General features: G+C 35.5%; 1 protein-coding gene across 14 annotated transcripts in view; it reads right to left on the bottom strand.

The window, feature by feature from the left end:
- The window catches only part of MYCBP2 (MYC binding protein 2), a 172,317-nt gene that overhangs the window by 111,063 nt on the left and 39,224 nt on the right, over positions 1–22,030 (bottom strand). For 12 of the 14 annotated variants that reach the window (XM_058829727.1, XM_058829743.1, XM_058829768.1 and 9 more), the window contains exons 8-18: positions 21,366–21,462; positions 16,925–16,998; positions 15,652–15,790; positions 15,086–15,162; positions 13,304–13,508; positions 12,234–12,398; positions 11,416–11,574; positions 10,744–10,948; positions 9,907–10,052; positions 9,084–9,185; positions 237–344 (exon numbers count right to left, since the gene is read on the bottom strand). In XM_058829727.1, the coding sequence (XP_058685710.1) occupies positions 237–344; positions 9,084–9,185; positions 9,907–10,052; positions 10,744–10,948; positions 11,416–11,574; positions 12,234–12,398; positions 13,304–13,508; positions 15,086–15,162; positions 15,652–15,790; positions 16,925–16,998; positions 21,366–21,462 (1,477 nt within the window). Of the gene's footprint in view, positions 1–236; positions 345–9,083; positions 9,186–9,906; positions 10,053–10,743; positions 10,949–11,415; positions 11,575–12,233; positions 12,430–13,303; positions 13,509–15,085; positions 15,163–15,651; positions 15,791–16,924; positions 16,999–21,365; positions 21,463–22,030 lie in introns of those variants that run through there. The other 2 variants (XM_058829763.1, XM_058829831.1) reach the window with 2 other exon arrangements.

Raw genomic sequence — 22,030 nt, 5'->3', positions numbered from 1 at the left:
CACAAAAAAAAAAAGGGTGGAAGAAAAACAAAGATGATGCAGACAGAACACTTACACTTCTAAAGAAAGGTCAACATTTAAATGCATTTTCTTTCTCCTCAGGTAACAAGATACTAACAGGAAGAAAGGCAGAACTCATTTTGTGCAGTTCTTTGAAAAGACAGATTCAGCATCTGGAAGAAGTGACTGGGAGGCTGGGCTTATTTCCACCCTAGTCAATAAGGAATACCAAATACCTTTGTGCTTGTCCCGTTTATGCTTTAGCGGTGCTGGAGAGAGTCTGATTCTGGCTAGAGCCTGTTCTCGATGGTTCATAAAAATAGGACCAGGAATTACAAGGGGGCCTGAGGAGAAACATTTTGCACATGCATAGGAAAGCTCACAAAATGGTAACAGTATGTTAAACAAAAATTCAAATTAAAAGCAATGAAAAAACAAGAAGAATAATAATTATAGTCTTGTTTTCTTAAATTCAAAACACCTTAAAATACAAGAAACTCGCCATTTCTTCATAACTTTTGCAAATAACCAATAAATATCTGACAATGATAATTTTACCTGAATTTCTAAGTATGCAACTGTACTGCAAACAACAAATACAACATACTCCCACTAGAGTAAAATTTGGAAGTGAATACCCATTATTGTCTTTAAAAGATAAAAAGAGTAATTATCATGCCTTACATCCAACAATATAACATTCAAAATACTAATTTGGAACAAGATCAATGCTAAATTTAAAAACCACCACCATAGATTTGTTTGCAATTACTATATTTAAGATGCAGAGTTACAAGTCTTAAAGAAAAAGTTCCATGTTTAATGAAGAAAGTTATTCAAATCATATGGATCTTTTCTTATCTACTTAGTAATTTTGAAATCCATTTATTTTAAAAATATTTTTCCATTTATTAAAAGGTCCTCAAGAGAAGATTTAATTTAAAGAAAGCAATGATACACGTATCTGAATTTTTTTCCAGATTGCTTTTTCCTTTTAAAAATCTAGACTTCGGCGGTGAGGTACTATGCCTAATTGAGGCTGAGTATAAGCAGGTCATGGACAAGCAATTTGCTTCTTCAATCTGTATTTCTCCTGTTTGATAGGTAAAGCATGCCACCAAGAAATTTTTGGAAATGTCTTATCCTTTCAGAGGTCTCACATTCAACGTAAGCCATGAATCAGGAGCAACAAATGCTGCCAAGTGACACTCAGTTTCCCAAATCCAGCCCTTCCACGAACAGTAAAACAAAAGCACCCCAAATCAGGCTGTTGCGTTAAAAACTGCTTATGTGAAACTTTGAATACAAATATTCCTCCTTCTTCTACAAATTCATTGATACCCTCATTCCTTAGCTGAACTTTGTAAATAAGACAAGGTAGGTTAACTTCCCATAAATGCCCTTTGCCTGAGGTTTTCAGCTATCAGCTTTAGACCATCACCTCCTTCACTAATACTAAATAGCATGGATAGACATTTAAGTGGAAGTTAGGCCAAATCTATGTAGCTTTAGAACCTTCAGATGAAGAAACTTTCTTCATACAGAGAAGCTCCCAAGTTTTAGCATTTACTTAAACAAAATGAAAAATGTTTTAAAAATACATTATTGTCTATCCCCTTAGCTTAGAGGTTCAAACATGTTAGGCAATATAATGGCTCTAAACTTCCTCAGTCATGTTTGTTTCTGTGCACAGCACAGAATTTTTACTTTTGTTCTACTGTATTTATTTGGACTGTCTATTCCAGAACAGATCCTCTTGCTAATTCAAAGCTCCTTCTCCTAATCAAGGATCATAATTTGCTTTTGTTTACCTTCATCTTGCAGATTGTTCTTTCAGTTGTCTTGCTACTGTGCTCCCCCCTTAACTTCCATTTAATAGATGCATTTTTGGTAAACATTACTTTCAGCCAAACCACTTGCTATGCTTAATGTTCTACTTTCCAGAGTTTTGACTTACACAAAAAATTACGCCACACATTTTGCTTCTTAAACTGGATGGCATATAGTGAGGAGTATCCCGAGGCACACCAGGAAAAGGCAAAAGGGGAAAAGATGGAAAGCAAGAAGATTATGAAAGCTAAAAAGCTCTGAAGGACAAATGATACAGATGAAAGGTGAACAAAGAACATGAGAAAAGGCAAAAGTAGTAGGACATACTTCGTGAAAAGCTCCTAATGAAATTAAACTCTGAAGATATAGAGAATGGACAAAACAACACCACAAAAGTGAAACTCAGATTTAGCAAAGTTGCAAAAAGAGATGCAAGGACCGCAAAGAGCATGGCTTGAAGAGTGTAGATCTAAAATATTTGTGGGTGACTGAATGATCTCTAGATAACTTAGGCAAACATTCTGAAGTTGCAGAAAATGCTTGCACAACGAACTGTGCCAGGAACGAGATACAGCTCCGCAGGCAGTCTTTGGCATTTTAGTACTAAGAGCAAAGATAACAAAAGAGAATTTCAGGAGGACAGAAGGAAGTGAAGTACAGTAGGGTGAGCAAAAGAACTGCAGGAGATTTCTAGGACAGAGGATGTTTAGTAAGCATAAGAGGCTGTCAGCTCCAGCATGGCATTAGTTTCCAAGCTACTCATCTGAATCACACTCTCCTAGTCAACATGACAATTCTGGGACAATCTAACCTTCTGACCAATTCAGGATTTATCTTTGCTTCTGGATATTCCAACATACTCTACATTTACCACTGCATAAAGAACTTGAATCCAAAATAAAGTTAAATGCAATAGATTGCCATTTCATAGTAATTTGTACCCAAATCCATTTAACACTTCTCTTATCCTCTTTGGCTTTTTATGCAAGCTAAATCTATAACATGATCATAACACAATAGGAGACTACAACAATGAAATCAAAATCTACATTTTGATTGCATTGTGATGTCTGCCTCCTTGGTCATGTGCTGGCAAGGTGCAAACTTCCCTCTCCCATCAAAATAGCACAAGCAACAAAACACTACAACAATTCATGGAGGCCTTATCTGGTTTCTCCTTACATCTGACGTTGCCTGTATAAAGGGAGCAAAGTTAGGTGCTGAGAATATTCTGGTGGAACAATCTAGCCATGCATGAGATACTTCCTTGAATTTGTTAAAAAATGCCTGCAGAGTATTATTTGGAAAACTGTTTCAGAAGCCTCTACGATAGATCTGCATGGGTGATAACAATCTATTACTAGTCTCTACTTTAAAGATAAAGTGACAGAGATAAGCAAAGAAGAGTCACTGGTAGACTTCAGAGCTATTTTAAATAAGTCACTATATGTTGCAAAACAACATTCATTCTCTCCCTTCACAGACTGTTTTTCCATAGCTGAGCTGAGATGCTGAACAGTCCTAGCTGGTATGTCAAGACTAACCCTTCCTTTCTTGGTCCAGACTTTTCAAAATGGACATTGTTTGGCAGGGAATTAATTCAAAGCATAAAAAAAGTATATTTAACCACAGAAATAATTTAATTTTCTCCAAATAGAATGCATTTATTAAATAATGCAGTGGGGTTCAGAAAAACATATATAATTTCATTTCACGTGTACTTATGTACTCCGGCACTCTTGGTTATCTAAGCTCTTAGACACAACTGTGAAAGAGTTTAGTGTTTGACTTCACATTACAAATACTTTGATTTCTTCTAGTATCTCATACCCTAAACAAATGCTATTTGGCAAGCTGTGATTGCAGGAGACTGAAATCAATGATCTCAAATGCTGACTTCTGTACCAGTGCATTGAACACAGCAGGCTACCTGAAAAAATAGCTGATGACACATACATACAGGAAAGTAGTATAAATTCAGGTTGCAGAGCAAAGCCCTAGGTTAGATCCCTCTGTGGTAAAAACCTATTTTTGGCTTCTTGAAAGAGACCAAGCACTTTTTTTCGGGAGGGTGTTTTTGCTGGTTACTTTAGTAATAAAATAGGGCCTAGTATAAAAAAAGCCTAGTATAGGAAACTAGTTATCTAATAGGTCAACAGGTGGCAAATTTTGAAGAAAAATACTTCACAAAGTGGAATTGGAGACAAATGCTTCAGTTCCACTAAAAAGTAGAAAACATTATAGTGAAATAATGCCCCACCCATAAAGCCTTAAAGAAAACAAAATTTAATATTCTTTTGAGGCAGCGCTAATAGCTACAGAGCATGTTCTTTAAAACTGTATTTTTCAGACTGACTAGCAATTTATTATTACGGTAAAAACATTCATGGAGAATGTCATGTTTTGCAATCACTAGGGTCAACTGCAGTTTGCTTCTTTTTTTCAAAACACTGAAAATGAAGACAGGATACATGTCTCTTCCTGCAGTCTTAAAACAACACTGAAATTGTACAAATCAGGTATGGAAGGAAAATTAAGGCCTTTTAAAGGAGAAAGAGATGAACACTAGCCAAAACAAGCATGCAGGGCAATATGGCAGTAATAAGAGAATGAGATGGAAGTAAGGCCTATGATAATCTTAATTTTGACCCTTTCTCCCTTCTGAATACTTGACTTGGTATATATTGTTAAATAAATACGAATGATGCATTTCTACATATAAATACATGAAGTAAATTAAACCAGCAAATATTAACCAGAACTCTTCTCACTAAGGCTACTACAAATCTGACTTCTGAAATTACAGAAACTGATTCCAAGCTCAGAGCAGCTTGTGCAGATGTTAAACAGATTTATATGATATTTATTCTACTATGGTAAAAATAATCACTGAATTAACTGAATCAGTTACACTTCAGAAAAATGAAAAAATGCCCAAATCTAGGCAGCCTCAGATAATACTGTCTTAAAACAGAGCAGCCTGGACTAAAGTTAATCAATTTTCTGAGGGTTCTTTGCTGTTGCAAGTAGGATAAGAGTGATGAAAATTAATTTTCCCTTTCTGTAAGGGCATCAAAAGCTAAACCATACTTAATTACACACCAAATCTGCATCTCAGTAATGATCATCTAAGACCTTTTTACATCATAGGTTGAGAAAGAGTAGTAGTGAAATACCAGTGGAGCATGAGACCATTTATTATCACTGCATTGATAACCATTTCTGTATTTTTTTAGCTTATTAGTTAAATACAGCTTAAAAAGCTATTTTAACATTCTCATCGCCTTCTGAAAAAAAAAACCCCAGAATTATCTTCAAGTGATAAATGGAAATCTTTGACTACTCCAACTTCTATCACTTCAAATACCAATCTGAAAAAGTCTCATGAACAGCTTTCAAGATGAGCTCTCTCAGAAAAAGCTTGTCTCAGGTTCATTACATTAATTGTACAATGTGACCCACAGATTTCTGTGATTTATTAAGGCATAATTTAATGCCCCCATGATGAAAAAACTAGTTTCACAGGAAAGAAAAAAAAAATAATATCCATGTTCTGAACATTCGAACATACAAAATTCCTTCATTGCCACAGAAAACAATTAAGTGCAACTATTTCCATATTCATCTCTCATTACTCTCACCAAACCAGCTTGAAAAACAAAAAACACTTCACCATATGGAAAATCAGCTCCTTCACTTCTCACAAGAAGACCAGAGACAGTGAAGAGATGAGATAATTCCATCAATAATTATGTTGAGATATTATCATTTAGCATAAAGCTCTGACGAATACACAGCTGGCTTTATTTCTCAGGTCATACACTCTACTCAAAAATGTGGAATTGATTTTGAGCCCTCTTCACTGCTTGTCACAGTCACTTGTGTGCAGAAAAGAGCAATGAACTATAATAAATATTAAGAAAATAACAAACTTTTTAAAATAGCTGATTATCCCAAACAAACATTTTTTTAATCCACTCTTAATTTAAAGGATCTATTTTTTCACTAAAGCAGAATTTTTTTCTTGAATACAGCAACATGAATAACTGATTCAAGACATAAAAATTATTGGCTGGTACAATTCCATCAAAGCAACTATAGTTTGTGACTCATTTCAAGGTAAAAAACAAAGAAATCTTCAGCATAAGCACTTAAAATTTCTCGAGTTACTCAGTGTGCTGCTGCTGAGCAGCATGTATTCAGGTCCCTTACAACAGTGGCAGGCTACTTGGGTGATGTGTGAGAAGAGAGTTAATTGCTTGTGACAGTAACATTGAACCAGGTCATTGATATTGCAGCTATTAACAACAACTACCACTGAACATTCAAATTCAGAGTTAGCAGTTTCTGATAAATGCAAATAAAGATAAGCATTCTTATCTTCTTCAATACAAGAGACCACAACTAATCTTGTGAAGGAATTAAATTATTGTCTCACCTGCAGACATATCTTAATTCAAGTGGACCCCAAGAACATATTTTTGTATCAGAGGTCACTGTAAAAGGACTAAATGTAGAGCTTTGGTAAAGAAGAACAATTACACAAGTGAAAAATCAGTATGACCCCAGCACTTGTGCTCTTACACCTCTCTCCTAACCTCTAGTCCTATTTCAACTCGTTCAGTGGGCAAATAGGTGAGAGGTTTCTTTGTGATTTTTTGTTTTATTTGTATGACTGTTATAGGAATGAAACATTGCTGTATTTTTAAAGCTTTCATAGTCCTCTTGTTCACAAGACATTCAAGATTTACTGAAAATATTTGTATTGAATAAACGGCACCAACTTGAACTAAAGAGCGTGCAGCAACATTTGGTGATGGATCCCATTCTTGACTATCATAAACTACACATGCTTTGTTTCTTATAAAAGAACAAAAGACACACATTCGCACACTCAATAACCCAGAAATTGGAATCCTGACAGACTAAAGACTGTGTACCCTAAGGAAAGGCCCTAAAGAGCTGATCCAGCCTTTAACTTATTAAGCAGTGTTTTCAGAACACTGAAAGGCTGAAAGTTTTCTTTGGATCTCCCAATAGATTTGTCCAGTTACATATGCACATATACTAGAACTCTTGGGAAAACTAAGCAACAAGTAACCTGCCTGTTCTTTTAACATGTTATATATGGTTTTATCAGACTGCAAAACCTTTTGCACAAGAAATCTAGTAAATTTAAATGTTCTTGTTCTTTCTTATGAAAAAAGCAGCATCATAAGAGTTGTCAAGAATGGTGCTAACTCTTTTGCACCAACTCATTAATGAAAAACTGCAGCATTTGGATGGAGAAGCACAAAAGCTCTTTAATCTGATTATGCAAATCAAAATGGATTATCAAATCAAATAGTCATACCTGATTATATAAATCAAGATCTCTAAGCATTTGTGAAACACTGTTCCCAGCTTTATCACAAGTCATTCTGAACCAAAACAGGAGGCTATGCTCCAACCCCTCCAGACTGGCATACCCACTACCTCCCACAGCCACACAGTTACGAGATTTCAACACTCTTTAGACAGAGAACGTAACACAAATGTATGCAACAAGCTGGCCAACAATATCTTTTTAGCTGCAGACCTTACACAGAATCACAGGCTCAACTAGGTTGGAAAAGACCTTCAAGATCATTGAGTCCAACCTATGATCAAATACCCCATGGTACTAAGCACCACATCCAGCCTTCCCTTAAACACCTTCAGGAATGGTGACTCCTCCACATCCCTGTGCAGCCAATTCCAATTCCTAATCACCTTTCTGTGAAGAACTTCCCCCAAATGTCCAGTCTAAGCCTTCCCTAATGCAGTGTACGACTGTCCTCCTGTCCTGTCACTGGTTGCCTGGGAGAAAAGACCAATCCCCACCTCACTATGACCTCCTTTCACCCATACACCTATAAAACCAACCATAAGAGTACAGTCCTGATACTGTTCAACTGATCTTTTTTTGCTTTTTGAAACAGATGGCATACAGAAGGAATAAACTGCTCTGGTTCTACTTCTAACCACGGAAATAGAAGCAAATGTAAATTTTTTTCTGCCACTCTTTTTTCTTTTAACTGAGATTTACCTCCCAGCTCTGTCATCACTGATGAGCTGAACAGTGGCACCTTTCAATAATTCCTGGGCATTTAATCAGGATTCAAGAAAAAATTGTTAGCTGCACCTAACACTTGCCAGCAGCATGCAGCAGCTATGACATGACCTAAACAAAGGCTTCCTCTCGTCACCTCGCAGCTAAAATTAGCCACAAAGATGCAAAGAAAAATAAATATTCCATCCTTTTCTGTAAGCATAGGCAACTACAAGCTTTCTCTTTCTTGTTGCTCCTTGTTTGTGGTTAAAACCAGCAATTTCTTAATGCAAGTATAATAAAGGCACAATTCACATCACAAGAGTAACTGGCACAATCTAGGAAATAATTTGAATTACAAGGCACATTTTGTATTCAAGTAAAACCAGTATCTAATTCATAAAAGAAGAATCAAAGTGGTATTTACTAACACAGCAGGAACTTGAAAGAATGTACATCCCAGTAAGTTATTCCTCTTCTCAACACACAATAATTTTAGTAACCACATCATCATTCTTTACAAAAATATTACAGTTTACATCAGTCTAAATTTCTCAAATTTAATTTGACAAGACACTGAGACATTTTAGAACACGAAGAGTACTGAAAAGTTCTCCAGGTACATTATTGTGTGGAAAATCAACAATGACGTAGCTAAAACGTAAGAAAATTTTGAAATGTTGCAGTGGTGTTTTGTTTTATTAATTCAGTCTGAGTCAATATTCTCATAATATTTAAATACAGTAAAGTTCATTTTATAAAAGAAAATTCTGCCTACTATTATACAACAGAAATGGAATAATTTATTACATTAATTAGATAATTCATACAATAGATAAATGGCACGGGATAGGCTTGTAGTTCTTTCTTCATATAAATATGTTTTAGGACCTACATTTTAAAAAACAATCATTCAACTAGGAAACAGAAAAAAAATAAAAATTGACTTGTGAAAGTGACATAAAACACTCCATCATTAAAATTCTGATTCTTATATGCAGACTTTATTAAACACATAGATTTTTCACCTTTTTCTAAAAGCATGCTACATAAACTACCTACTTAGGATCTGATTTAATTTGATCACTGTACAGGCTCGCTGGAGGAAGACTATTTTCATTCTTAGGAAACAGACTCAAAAGTTTCTTAAGCTATTCAAGCCCTTCCTCAGTCAGTCACTCACCTCTTCCTTCTTCCAATCTATGTCTCCTAATTACACGTTGCCGCTTTTCTTCTTGACGTAACTGAAGGTGTTCCTCAATATTAACTCCAGGAACAGGGACAGCTGAATAGATTAAGAAAATAAAATAAGCAATATTATCTTTGAAATTGTTATTGTGGCAATAAACCCTAAAAGAAGTAAATGAAAACTGAAAACCTACTTACTAGCTGCTCTTTATATGGCCCTGACAATAAACAAAAAGGATCTGAGTAAATTTGGAGGAGTTCTAAGTTTTATCTCCTAATTTCCTGGTTTTCATGAAGCTGACATTTCCAACATCACTAAGTAGTAGTTAGGCATATACATACATACACATATATATATATAGTTACATGTTGTCAGGGATATCTCCATTCTCCCCTAAAAAGTTTCAGAAAGTATTACTAAACCAAGTCCATGATTGTCTATATTTCTAAAAAGTATTACATGAATTACCCATGTTTTAGTTTAAGAATGCTTAAGTCCTGAAGAAAACATTACAGAAAAATTTTCAGGATATCAAAAAGGACAAGAACAACTTTGAAGTATCAACATTAGTATCATAAGTACAGAGGTTACAAAGTGGCACCAGTGATTATAGTAAGGGTAAGCTTAGAACAGTTCACTTAACAGAATGATCCCACTTTGCTATATCACCAATAAATGAATCTGACTGTTAAGAACCATTTTAACATTTTGCTGTAAGTGTCCTGTAACAATAGTGTGCAAACAAATGTACTGAGGGGAAAAAAAGTGCAGACAAAATGAAAATTAAAAACCATTTTGCTAATTTCATATCACTTACCTAGCAAGAGATCTAAAGGTATCATCTCTTTTACAGCATCAAGGATTCCTCTTTGCCTTGCTTCCTGGCCATCCAGTTCTCTAGCACACGCCTTGCAGCAGCCACACACAGCACAGCCTGACTCACCTGAGCCACAGCCACAGATTCTGCAGCAAACAGAGTTGCTTTATCACCATCATTAATTTTTGTGCATTACTGATGCCTTTGTAATTAAAACATAGATTATTACTTTGTTCTACCTGTGGACATGCAAGTTTTCCCGAGATAAAGAGGAAGGACAGCTAGTTTGAATCCTAGCTGCTGTTGAATGGTGCCAGGACCATACACTGACCAGCCACTGAATTGACTTCTCAGCATTAACTTTACTTAATTTCATATATGCCATATGAAAACATGAACAAGGAAACAATGAGCACACAAAATGCTGAAGAAATAGTAATGGTGACGCAGTTGCCATCTGCAGCTCAACTAAGAAGTAACAAATAAAAGCAACTAGAACAGCAAGATAAACTTCCATCACAGGATAAAGAAAGGCTATCCTGAGCCAGCAGCTCTGTCAAGAGACAGAAATTATATTGGTGCCCATATCCAAGAGCTTCCAGTAAAGAACTACATGCTTACATGTAGTTCTACACATACATTACTACAAGTAAAAACCAGTTTTTAAAACTTCATCACTTGCAGCCATAAGCTATTTACAGAAATTTTAAACCATTTCTGATTGTAAAAGCACATACAACTATATAATTAGCTATAAAGTTACTTTAGATAGACATTTCAACTTGGATCACATTCAAGAACTGCTTTAGCCACCCACATTCCCACACATTTGCTTACCCTCCAGGTACTCTATCAGGACGCCCACTACTAACACAGCTGGCTCCATAGCCTGTGCAATCTCCACATACAGTGCACACCATACACTGCTCCAGCTTCCATTTATGCATGCCAGGAGGACACATCATGGACTTCTCATCTTTTTCATCCAGTTCCTCTTCCAGGTCTTCATCCATTGCTGTTGCCATGTTCTCAACTCCAAACCCTAATTAAGATATTGAAATAAATATTTACCTTCTGAGGCCCGAGAGGGTTCTGGTTACCCAGAGAAGTAAGGACAGGTTAGACAGGGCTCTGACCAACCTGATCTAGTTCAAGATGTCCCTGCTCATTGCCAGGGGGTTGCATTAAATGACCTTTAAAAGATCACTTGATCACTTCCACCTCAAGCTATTCTACGTGTCTATGAACAGTGGCTTACTGCTGGAGCTCTGAAGAACACTCACAGATGAGGTTTTAAAAGGAATGACTAGGAATGCCCGATTTGCCTGCTCAGCCAGCACAGTGCCTTTTTTGAAGTCTCTCTGTGCATGCTTGATCTTTTGAATCAGGTTTTATGCATTCAAGCTTTAGTGTTGCAATTACATTTTATAATAAAATGTTTAGCTTTTTCACTTCTGGTATTTGCCAGCACACAAAAGAAAAAGCAAAATAAACATCAAGATCCCATACCTTTTCCTCCCTGGCTCATAGAGCCTGTGTCTCGGCCACACTGTCCCTTATTATTTACTCCAAATGTCCACACTTCTCCATTCTTCATTAACACACAGGTGTGAGCTTTGCCCATGGCTACTTGAGTCACAAAATGGCCTTTCAAATCTGTTACTAAACCTAAAAGACATAAAACATTTAAGTGACAAATTGCACTTTCTAGCAAAGAAAGAAACTCAATGATGTAACAAAACTGTTAGTGTATACTGACAATTTAAAAATTTACAGCAAGGGAGAAAAACAGATAAAAAAACAAGTGTTAGAATAAAAAGTGAAAGGAGAACTAGGCCTAGGCAACTTGTCCGGCAAAATATGAAAAGTCAAAAGCAAACCTAAAAGTGCTGCAAATAACTTGTTTTGAAAAAGAATTGTAAAAGAGTCATAAAGCCATTGGACTTTTTAATGATTAAAAAGTCATTAATATTTTTTACTTAAACTGTGGTGTACAGGATCACCTTTGTCCATAGCAAAGCACATCTTATTTCTGTGACTTTCCTGTGTGGCCTTCTTGTGTCAGATTAATACAAGTTAATTTCTTTTTATTTCTCCTTAGTGGAAGAATTAATTTGCATATTTGTCACCTCTGCTGCTAAATTCTTTTACAGAACTTTAGGAAACTGCCTTTTTCTACCCTTCTGTCATATTTGTCTGAATCAACAGAATGTCACAAGTACATTAGGAAAGTAAGAAACACACAATACTTTCATGGGCTAAAAACTTCCGGACTGATTTCAATTACTTCAGCTGAAAAATAATTTAAAATAACAGTATTAACTTACTTGTACTGTCAGAGTAAATGGCATCTTTTCCAAACATGTAGAGTTCTCCATCTTTGGAAATTACAGAACTGCTTCCATTATTGCACGCTGTCGATATGACAATCTTTCCTTCCATTTTAATAATCTTTTTAGGCTTATATGGTTTTGATTGCCGTCTGCTTTTAGCTTCAAATAAAGAAATAAAGTGCAAGTAAATCTACAAAAAAATCCCCAAACCATCAGATGCATAATTAGTTTGCAGACCGCTAATGAAAAAAACCCAAACAACTAACTATATGTACAATTTCCTGGTCTAATTTTTATTGGATTATGCTGGTTCCTCTTAAAAAATTCAATGGCAAGCAAAGACATGATTAGATCATGTATGCTTTAGAAATGATTCTTCAAGTATTTCAAAACACTTTAATTATTCATCTACCACATCATCATCTACCATCTGTTTCCTAAAGTGAAGTATGTAATTTAATATCACAGCAGATCACAGCTTCAGGGCACTTAAAGTTATCTTTAATTGTCTTACAAAGTGTATTTCATCCTACACACACAGCTATAGAAATGAAGACTAGGAAATGTGTTAATTTTATATTGATGAGGCATTTTTTGGTCTGAAGGTCAAATTAATCTGTTAAGTTTAACGTCTGAAGAATTCTGCTTGATCAAACACAGAAGATCTGCTTCTACAAGCTCTCATCAATGCACCTCTCCACCAGCCAGTAAAACACCCATTTCCAAAGCTCAATAAAACAAGAGCAAAGAGGCAAAAGTTTGGCTCCAGTTTTTCCAGTCCCAGGCAGACAGCATGGCCTTTTGACCAAATTTATGACTATCTTTTTTTGGGACAACGCTAAAATAGTACTTCCACTACACAACAAACTGTGGGAAAACACAGATTGGATTCTGTAGCTGGGAGAGGTTCTGGCACTGGCTGTCAGGACTTGTGGCCAGCATAATCTCCAGCACAAATGGCATGCTTACATGTTCCCAGAAAGCGCTAAAACTCTTTTTTTCAAATTAAAAACTCTTAAAGAGGCTTTTGACCAACCACTGGTCAAGCAAGCAATGATACATACTTGATTCACCATCCTCTCCTTTACTAGCAGAACCTGTGAAGAATATGCTTCCATCCTCAGCAACAAGTAAGGCATGTGAGCCATCATGTCCAACAGAAAACTGAATAATCTTTGGAGATTTTGTGATTGGGAGTTCAACCCATTTGCCAGCTGAAGGGCCACCCTGTTTGATTCCAAGGCTCTGATATTTGCCAGTATAATAAATCTAGGAGAAAAAAGTTTATCAGTTTTAGTTATGCTACAGCACTTCAAGATTACATAATTCTCAAAGTTGTATTGTTTTTAAATCCTTTCATTTCGAACCACACCACACTCTTCCTAACTTTGTTTATGCCATTTCAGTATCTCTGTCTCAAACCCATCAATTCTGACTTAATGGGGGAATATTCTGATTAGATTCTTAGGTTGGATTGTTTTGAAATGTACTTTCTACTGAGCCACTGAGTGAGTTTTCATATATAATTGTTTGGCTAGATGAGTTGAACACACAAGAAAGAACAGAAGAAACTACTCAGAGAAAACTAAGCATTTAAAACACTTCACAAAAATGTCTGGTCCGTGTGAAAATAAGATGGTATTATAACAATAAAATCAATTTAAAATAACAAATTACTACATATTTTAATATGCTTCAACACATTTGTAAAACATTATTACTAAATGCACGGTGGCCACCAACTACATAAATAACAGGGTATTTCACATGAACAAACACAAAAAATAGTGACACAAACTAAAAAGTTTCTTTTAGAACCATGCAACTCAACAGCTCTATAAAATTAGTATGTCAACCTATGAGGCACCTAAAGCCCCATTTTACATTGCCTTATATATTGTGTTTCCTACCTCAACAGACAACTTTTTTATAGACCAAACTCAAGATATTTGTTAATTTTATACTGAACAGGCATTTTTGATAATTGAATGATCAACTTAATCTGTCTCCCTCAATGCTTAAGAGTACTATTTGATCAAATTCTGTTACATACCATTAACTTTTCTCAAAAAATATTTACTCGTTAATATTTTCAACAATCTCACTGTTCTGACAGCAGAAGAGCAAGGCCTTCATTTCAATAAAACTATTTTGAACATGTAATTAAGAACTACGCTTCTACATGATAAATAGCATTAGTCTTTCACTCCGAAATAGAAATACAGTAAATAATGTAAAGAGTCAGTGACAGTACTATTTTCTGAATTTCCATGAATATGCAAATGCCTCTAAAAAAATCTCCACTGTAGCAGAACAACATATCAAATCATTAAGAACAGGTTTAAAGAAATCAATTGAAAAATTTACACAGGGGAATCAATAATTCTCTAAAGGATCAGAAAAAAAATCAGGATGGGATTTAAATAAATTAGTATAGTCAGACAATGGAAAGTTATGAGGTAGTAAAATTTTCAAAGGTGCTAACACATCATTTGTAGACAGAAGGCAATTTTTTCCCAAATTTTTCCCTTTTTTTCCCCAAATCTTTCCTTGTTTTCCCAAAATTTAAAACAAAGCTCCTCAGTCAGGAAGACTGACTGCAAAAGTTGCTATAAATTCAAGTCATGGATTTCTCAGGGGTTCCAACTATCTGTTTATGCTTTTAAATAACTATTTGCCTTTTATGTTTTAAAGTAGACTCTGAAAAATATATTTGAATACAGTCATAGACATACATTCTAACACAGTGAAAAGGCAACAAGAAATTAGGGAAAATAATGATTACATTAAAAAACACAGAAATCTATAGGTGCAATTTGCTATTTACTACAGAACATTTTCAGTACCTTTCCACTAGCAGTTTTCATCAGTGCAAACTCTCTCCCAGCACCAAGGACAGCTGATTCCTCATCAAACCCTGTACCTGTGCAAGTAAGATTGTGTTAACTGAACAGTTTAAGCACGCAGTTTCACAGACCAGTTATCTATCAAACTCTGCTGGTCCATGTAACCAAGTATGGTTTTTTTTTTTTTGGTTCTGACAGAGCCAAAAGCAAGCTCAACAGAGCAAAAATACCCCAAAGCAAAGGCCAAGTGGTATTTTTTCAAAATACCTTCTTCAATACCACCAATTCTTCACCTCAAATTCTGATGCCAATGTGTTTTTCAAAGTAATTCTTTCTCCCTTTAATACAGTCAGTGGCCCTTGTAACTTGTTAACTTTAACCCACAGCAAGGAGTTCCACAGCTTAACTAATGTTTTATAAAGTCCAAGCTTCAAACAATTATATATTTATTATACAACTGAAGGAAAATACTGGAAAATCATGAATAGTACTAGAGACAGAAAGGTGGTTCAAAATGGGTGTGTGGGTTTGACTCTGAGAATTAACTTTCAAAGAAGAGAACTTACTGATAATGTGCAAATCTTTCTCCAGATCAAACAATGAGATGCCACAAGCATGTAAGCATTTTCTTGCAAGCTTAAGCTGCAGTTCTTGCTGCAATACCGGCTCAGTACTTGTGGCAAATATTCGCACTACAAAGCCATCCTGCAATAAATACAAAAATCCACTTTATAATGTATAAGAACTGTATTAATTTACTTTCTAAGTCCCAAGTGCATCAACATAGTATTATTTCAGAGTAAATGCTAGAGGACACATTGATAAAGTAACATTTGTCATAACATAACTTACTAGAGAGGAGAAAAGAATAAAGTAGCCATCAGGACAAACTGCAGCAAGTATCTGACTCCTGAAACATATATTGAGTTCTATGAAAATGCTATGAATACTACAAAAATAGTGAACTGCTGTAGAAATCCTACTTTTATAACTATTTACATCTCTGTTTAAGCCCTCAACTTCTTCTGATTCAGAACCCAAAATTCAGAGTGACTGCGGTAAAGACTGGCTAGAAGAGTTTTCTGTTGACAAGTGCAGAGTATCTTCATCTGGCCATGTTAAAAAAACACAACCCAACAGTTGTTCTGTCAGGAGGGAAATGGATTATTCCTGGTTTTCTTACAGTTGATTTTTAGTATCTGCTGACAACCCAGTTTCACCCCATCCCCATTTTACAGATTTCTCACTACTGAAATCACACCAGAATTAAAAACATAGTAACTGTCTGCTGAAAAAAATATAACCACCACTGAAGTTTTGTCCCTAGTAGGAGCATTTCTTCCAGCTTCTACAGGTTAGGCCAGCAGGCAATTTTCACACAAAAATCAACTGGAATGTAGTATATTTCCTATCTCTTCTAATAAAACTGTCTGAAATGCCCCAGTAAGTTCCAAAGCAATTACAGGTAATTACATCAAGAAAGAAAGTATCCTTAAGCTCTAAATGAAGCTTATCCTACAAAGAACCTGTAGAACACACTAAAAAGACATTATTCAATGTATAATTTTTTTTTTCCTGAAAGAGCAATGGAGGTTTTTTTAAAACTTATCTGAAAAATAAAAAAAAATCACAAATCAAAATGGTGTGAATTAATACCAACACACTATTTTTTTTCTGCACAAATATGGAAGTTTCTCATTATTTCTAGTTACATGTATTTCTTCCTCAGTTGTGTTAGTGAAGAAAAAGCTGAACATGAAGGAAAAAGGAAGCTATAAATATTGTAAAATACAATCCAGTTGAGAGAAAAATAGTTTATCCATCATTTGTAAAACTTACATCTCTAGATGCTGCTATTTGATTAATATATTCTCCATCTGTGAAAAGGATATTCTGCCCTTCAGTATGACAATCTGTGAGAGAAAAATGAAGTGCATCAGTTTGTATTAGCATACATACACTAATCTTGGCTTCTGTCTAATTCATTCTCACTCCAATCAGATTATGAGAGTTCTACTTTGTCTCAAGTGAGATGACACTGTTCTAATAATGTATTACTTTACACAAAAATCCGTTTCACCAAAAGCATGCAATTCTCCTTAGTTCCTCTGAGAGTTATTGCAGTACTTTCCTTTGTATGAAATGTAAGTGGTTACACCCCAATATTTAACTGCAAAAAAAAATTCAACTTTCACAGGTAGTCACCTGTAAGGCATATTCCAAACTATTACAATACAACTAAATACAAATTTTCCAGGACTATTAAGTCTTTCTCCTTCCACAAAGACTTTTTTTTTTAATATAAGGACCATTATCTTTAAAGAAAGGTTTTCTCAGTCCAGCATATAAAACCTACAGAAATAAATGAATCATGGTTTTCATTATTCATTTCATTTTTCCACTAAACTATTAACTGAAAATCTAGGGAATTTTTGAAAACCATGAAGTATATACTTGAATACATCACTCATTTATTGAAAATAAAATTAAGAAGAAAAATGTCAGGGAAAGAATTCTACCCAAATTAGGAGAAAAAAAAGAAAAATACCACTTTCTCTGGAAGATTAAACCTGTGTCCCTACACCATTTCTTCTTCCCTTCCTGTGCTGCTGATGGAGCTACTGGCAAAGAGATTGGTATCACATGGCTTGCAAGGTGTTCATCTCATTGATTACACACAGGAAAAAGACCTCTTCCAAAAATACTATATTTTACACTCCAAATATTTGCTTCATAACCTAAACAAAGATCCAGTATTAGCATTTTATCTAATAAATTTAATGCTAAATGAAGGACATATAATACCTTTCTTGCATAACCAGGGTGTTTGCTGTTTTTTTGCTACCTACCTGGAGCATTAAAAATTATACAGCTGAAAACACCTCACAGAAAATCATTTTCCACTTTTTCCTGATATACTTCCCAGTCCAATACAGTGTCTTACCAGGAAAAGAATATGCATTAGAAAGCCTTCTGTAACTGTTACTTCTGGAAGCAAAGTACCAAAAGCAGACAACTTTCCTTCCCCTTAGAGCATGCCCATGTATGAATCACAGATCAGGTATGCAGCAAGCATGATGGAGAATAGCAGCTGAAGCACTGAAGTTTGAAATAGTGCTCTCTCAAAAATCTCAGATTTAACAACCAAAGGCAGCTCACACTACCAATTCCCTAAGCTGAAAAGTTGTGTTAGTGATAAAAGAAGTATCAGATGAGAAGTTCCAAAACTAATCTAAATTACATTTCTCCAAAGGTTACAGGAAGCTGGTAAGCATCAAGTTTCCTAGAATGACTGAAAATTACATGCTCACACGAGCAGAACAGCCAAGGCAACAGCATATTCTGGCCACCAGTGGGTCCACATTGCACTGTTTAGCCTATTTGCTTGAGTCACTTCAAGAAAGGTGAGTCTCCTGGTAAATATTTCTGGGGGTTGCTCCTATGTTTGATAGATCTGTTCAAAGAGGCAATCTGGAACAGGGATGTTTTTTTTTTTAAATACATGCTCTCCAGAAGACTTCCAAAAAAATAGCACTTGCTTAGCTAACAAACAGGCCCAGCATTAAAAATCAAATGAATGGGAAGACTAAAAAAGGGAAGGCAAATAGAATACCTGGAAAAACTAGTATAGTGTCTCAGCTAGGAAGGAGCTTGTATGATCAATTCTAAATATCTTTCAATCTGATGCTGTATATTGCTATGGGGTTGAGGATAACATAGCTGGAGATTGCTACAAGAGAATGGGTTTACATTTTACTAAAAACACGTAACGACAGACATCTGTTAATCACAGACTCCTTAGAGGCTTCAAAGGAAGGTGACTGGGAAGCATCACCTTCCACATTCACATTGTGCATTCTGCACCTGCTAATAATGCAGGCCTTGAGGTCATCTAGGCTACCCTCAGCAGCACTTTCCACACTGAGGGATATAGTCCTGAGCCTAAGATACTAATTTGCAACTTCACAGAACAACAAAACCATATACCACGTGACTTTAATTGCTTTAGCTGAAAACAGGAACTGTTTAAAGGTATGCAGTAAGCATTACTGTTGAAAAAAATGGCAAAGATGAACACCTCTGTAAATTCAGGTATAGTCACCTACTAAATTCTCATGGAATTCAGACATTCTTTTATGATATATGGACTGAGAAAACACGCACAACTCAGGTACAGTGTATAAATCTTGGCAAAGGCATTAGATACAATAATGTTGACACACAGTCTGGTAGTTCCAGATGGAAGGCTGGAATTGCAAGATCATCTAACAGAGTGGAACGACAGCCCTTTAGAAATAGAAGTTTATGGTTTCAAGAAGCTGATGGATCATACTGTCTGAGAAAGGAGAAAACGTTCCATAGTTCTCTGACTTCTCTGATGTCATGTGACTTCTATCACATCTCCTAACGTCCTATGCATCCCCTCTACGAATAAATTCTAATACCTTTTTTTTAATGCACTATCACCAACCCGGGCATTTGAAAGAGGTTAATTCCAGATCGAGCCATGTCTGAATACCATACCAATTAGGAGCAAATACTTGCTGTGTTCAGCTGTTAGCAAGGTCACTGGCCTCTAGTTTTATCCAGCATGGCTTTTCAGAACTAGAACAACTTGCAAGTCACCATAAGATTTCAGTGGGGCAGCCACTACTATTCAGAGTTAAGTACCTACTCAGTTTTCCTCAGGTCAGACACCTTCCCCCTGCCTTCATTTCGTTTTTTTCTAATGGGAAAGGAAAATAACCAGAACTGGACCCCCTGCAATTTGTCCTAGGCAAAAGAACAGTCATATCTGCTCCCAATAACACACTGTGTAGAAGGGCAAAAAGCAAAACAGCAAAGTTGAAGGACTGAAATACAAAGGACTGGAGTTACAAAGAACATCTATTTTGACACCATCACAAACCATACAAAACGCAACTGATGCAGATAAGTTTGAGAAATTTCTGAATGGGTATTCCCACTTGGATTTGCTTTCTGCAATTTATTGAGAAGGCAGGCTCTCATGTAATTTGTGCCTTTTTACAGTATAAATACAAGGCAGTCTTGCAGAATGACACCTGTCACTGAGATTTACAAAAGCAAGCTAACAGCTCCAAAGGGTAGACTTTAAACATTCTCAAATGTCTCTCAAGACTTGCATGAAGAACACCGATTTGTTTACAAATGGTAACGTAATTAAAGGCATCAATGAACCCTACTGTGTAAAAAGCTGCCCTGAGGTGAAGAAAGTTGAAAAACCAGTCTGAAAGGCATTTTTTCAGGTCCTTGAATGTGCTCTCATTGGAATACCTCATACAGCCCCCACAAAGAGCCAGAGCAGCTTAAAAAGACATCTATACTTGAAGGAAGTGCAGAAGGTTGCATGGACTAGATTCAACATTCAGAATTTGTTTAAAAAATTGTTGTTTGCGTTTTAAAGACAAAAATCCTAGACAACTTTTGTGAGGTTTCAGTCACTGGTTTCTTATTTATGTCAGGCTGAAACAAAATCTTTCTTCTGATCTACAAAGTAAGTCTGTCATTGTTTGATTAAAAAAATATTCTTGAGTCCTGCTATTTATGTGTGTAGCTAAGAACAGATGTATGAAGGCCATTAAAGTATGCTCCAGGAATACCCCATTCTCTAAACAGACTGAAGTTATCAGGCTTCTCTGAAAAAGGACAACAAAATGAAAACAACCCCCCAGAATACAAACAAACCAACCAACCCAAAAATCCCAAAACTGAAAAAATAAAAAATCCCTAAACAAATAAACCAAAATCCACCACCTATATAAACATCAGAAAAATGGTCCATCAGTGTTCATTAGCTGCTTTTAATTTTTGGACCTATTTCTACCCTATTAAAAAACAAAATGGTTTTGTTCATCGTTTATAATTGCCTATATGTAAGGGATCCTGGAAACAAAGTCATACGTGAGCCAAACACTCAAAGCTCAAATGAGAAAGAAATGAAATTTTTTTGGAAGGAATTTAATTTCTGAATGGGTATTCCCACTTGGATTTGCTTTCTGCAATTTATTGAGAAGGAAGGTTCTACTACTCTTGTAGTCTATAAATTAAGATGATCATATATTCTGAGATGTTGCAATATTATTCCAGCAACTGGAGCAAGACACAAGGCCTCTAAGTGAAAATCCGAAGCTGTCTGAAGTGAAGCAAAGTCAAAGCAACCTAGACCTCAAAATCTCTCAGTTTCTCTTCTGCTCACCTGAAAATATGTAACATGTAAATAGCAAATTATACCAAATTTCTCTTATTTGAAGGTTCTTACCTGGCAAAGTAACTGTACCGTCTTGTTCCAAAGTTTCAGGGTTTATTCTTATGGCTGTCATACTGTGATTATTCGCATCTCTGTATAATAAATAGCCCTGGTAAGAGCAACAAAAAAAATACATAGAGGCATGAAAATACTCTTAAATACATTAACAGATGTTATTAACAGATGTTAAAAAAGGGAAAAAATGTAATCATTATTTTAGATATTGCTTTCAAGTAGTGGAAGCCTTTTACACCAAATGATGTCAAACATTTTTTCTACTAATCAAATTCCACATTAAAAAATGGAAATTTGACTCTCTTCCTCCACTTTCTACATGCCAGAGATTAGCACACTGAATCTTGTATACAAATTTTGAAGCCCTGCATATTAATTCTGTTATTTTTATTTGTATACAACTAGAGTTACAAGCCACAGTAAAAACCAGAGTTTCTCTCTCCACTTTTCAAATCAACAAAATTGTCACAGGAATTCCAGAAAGTGATAGACAATGTTGCCCTATATAGAAGGGCAATCATTACTGCATATTAATACATGCATTTAAACCTAGAATAAAAAAAATTAACTACTTTGACTCCCACGCCAAGACATTTTCTTCCATCAAAACTACTAAAATAGATAAATCTCGGTGAAATGAGGAAAACAAGCCTACATAAATG

The sequence above is a fragment of the Poecile atricapillus genome, chromosome 1 (genome assembly GCF_030490865.1).
Source record: "Poecile atricapillus isolate bPoeAtr1 chromosome 1, bPoeAtr1.hap1, whole genome shotgun sequence".
Classification (NCBI taxonomy): domain Eukaryota; kingdom Metazoa; phylum Chordata; class Aves; order Passeriformes; family Paridae; genus Poecile; species Poecile atricapillus.
The sequence above is the reverse complement of the archived record's forward strand: the minus strand, read 5'-3'. Positions and strand labels throughout refer to the sequence as shown.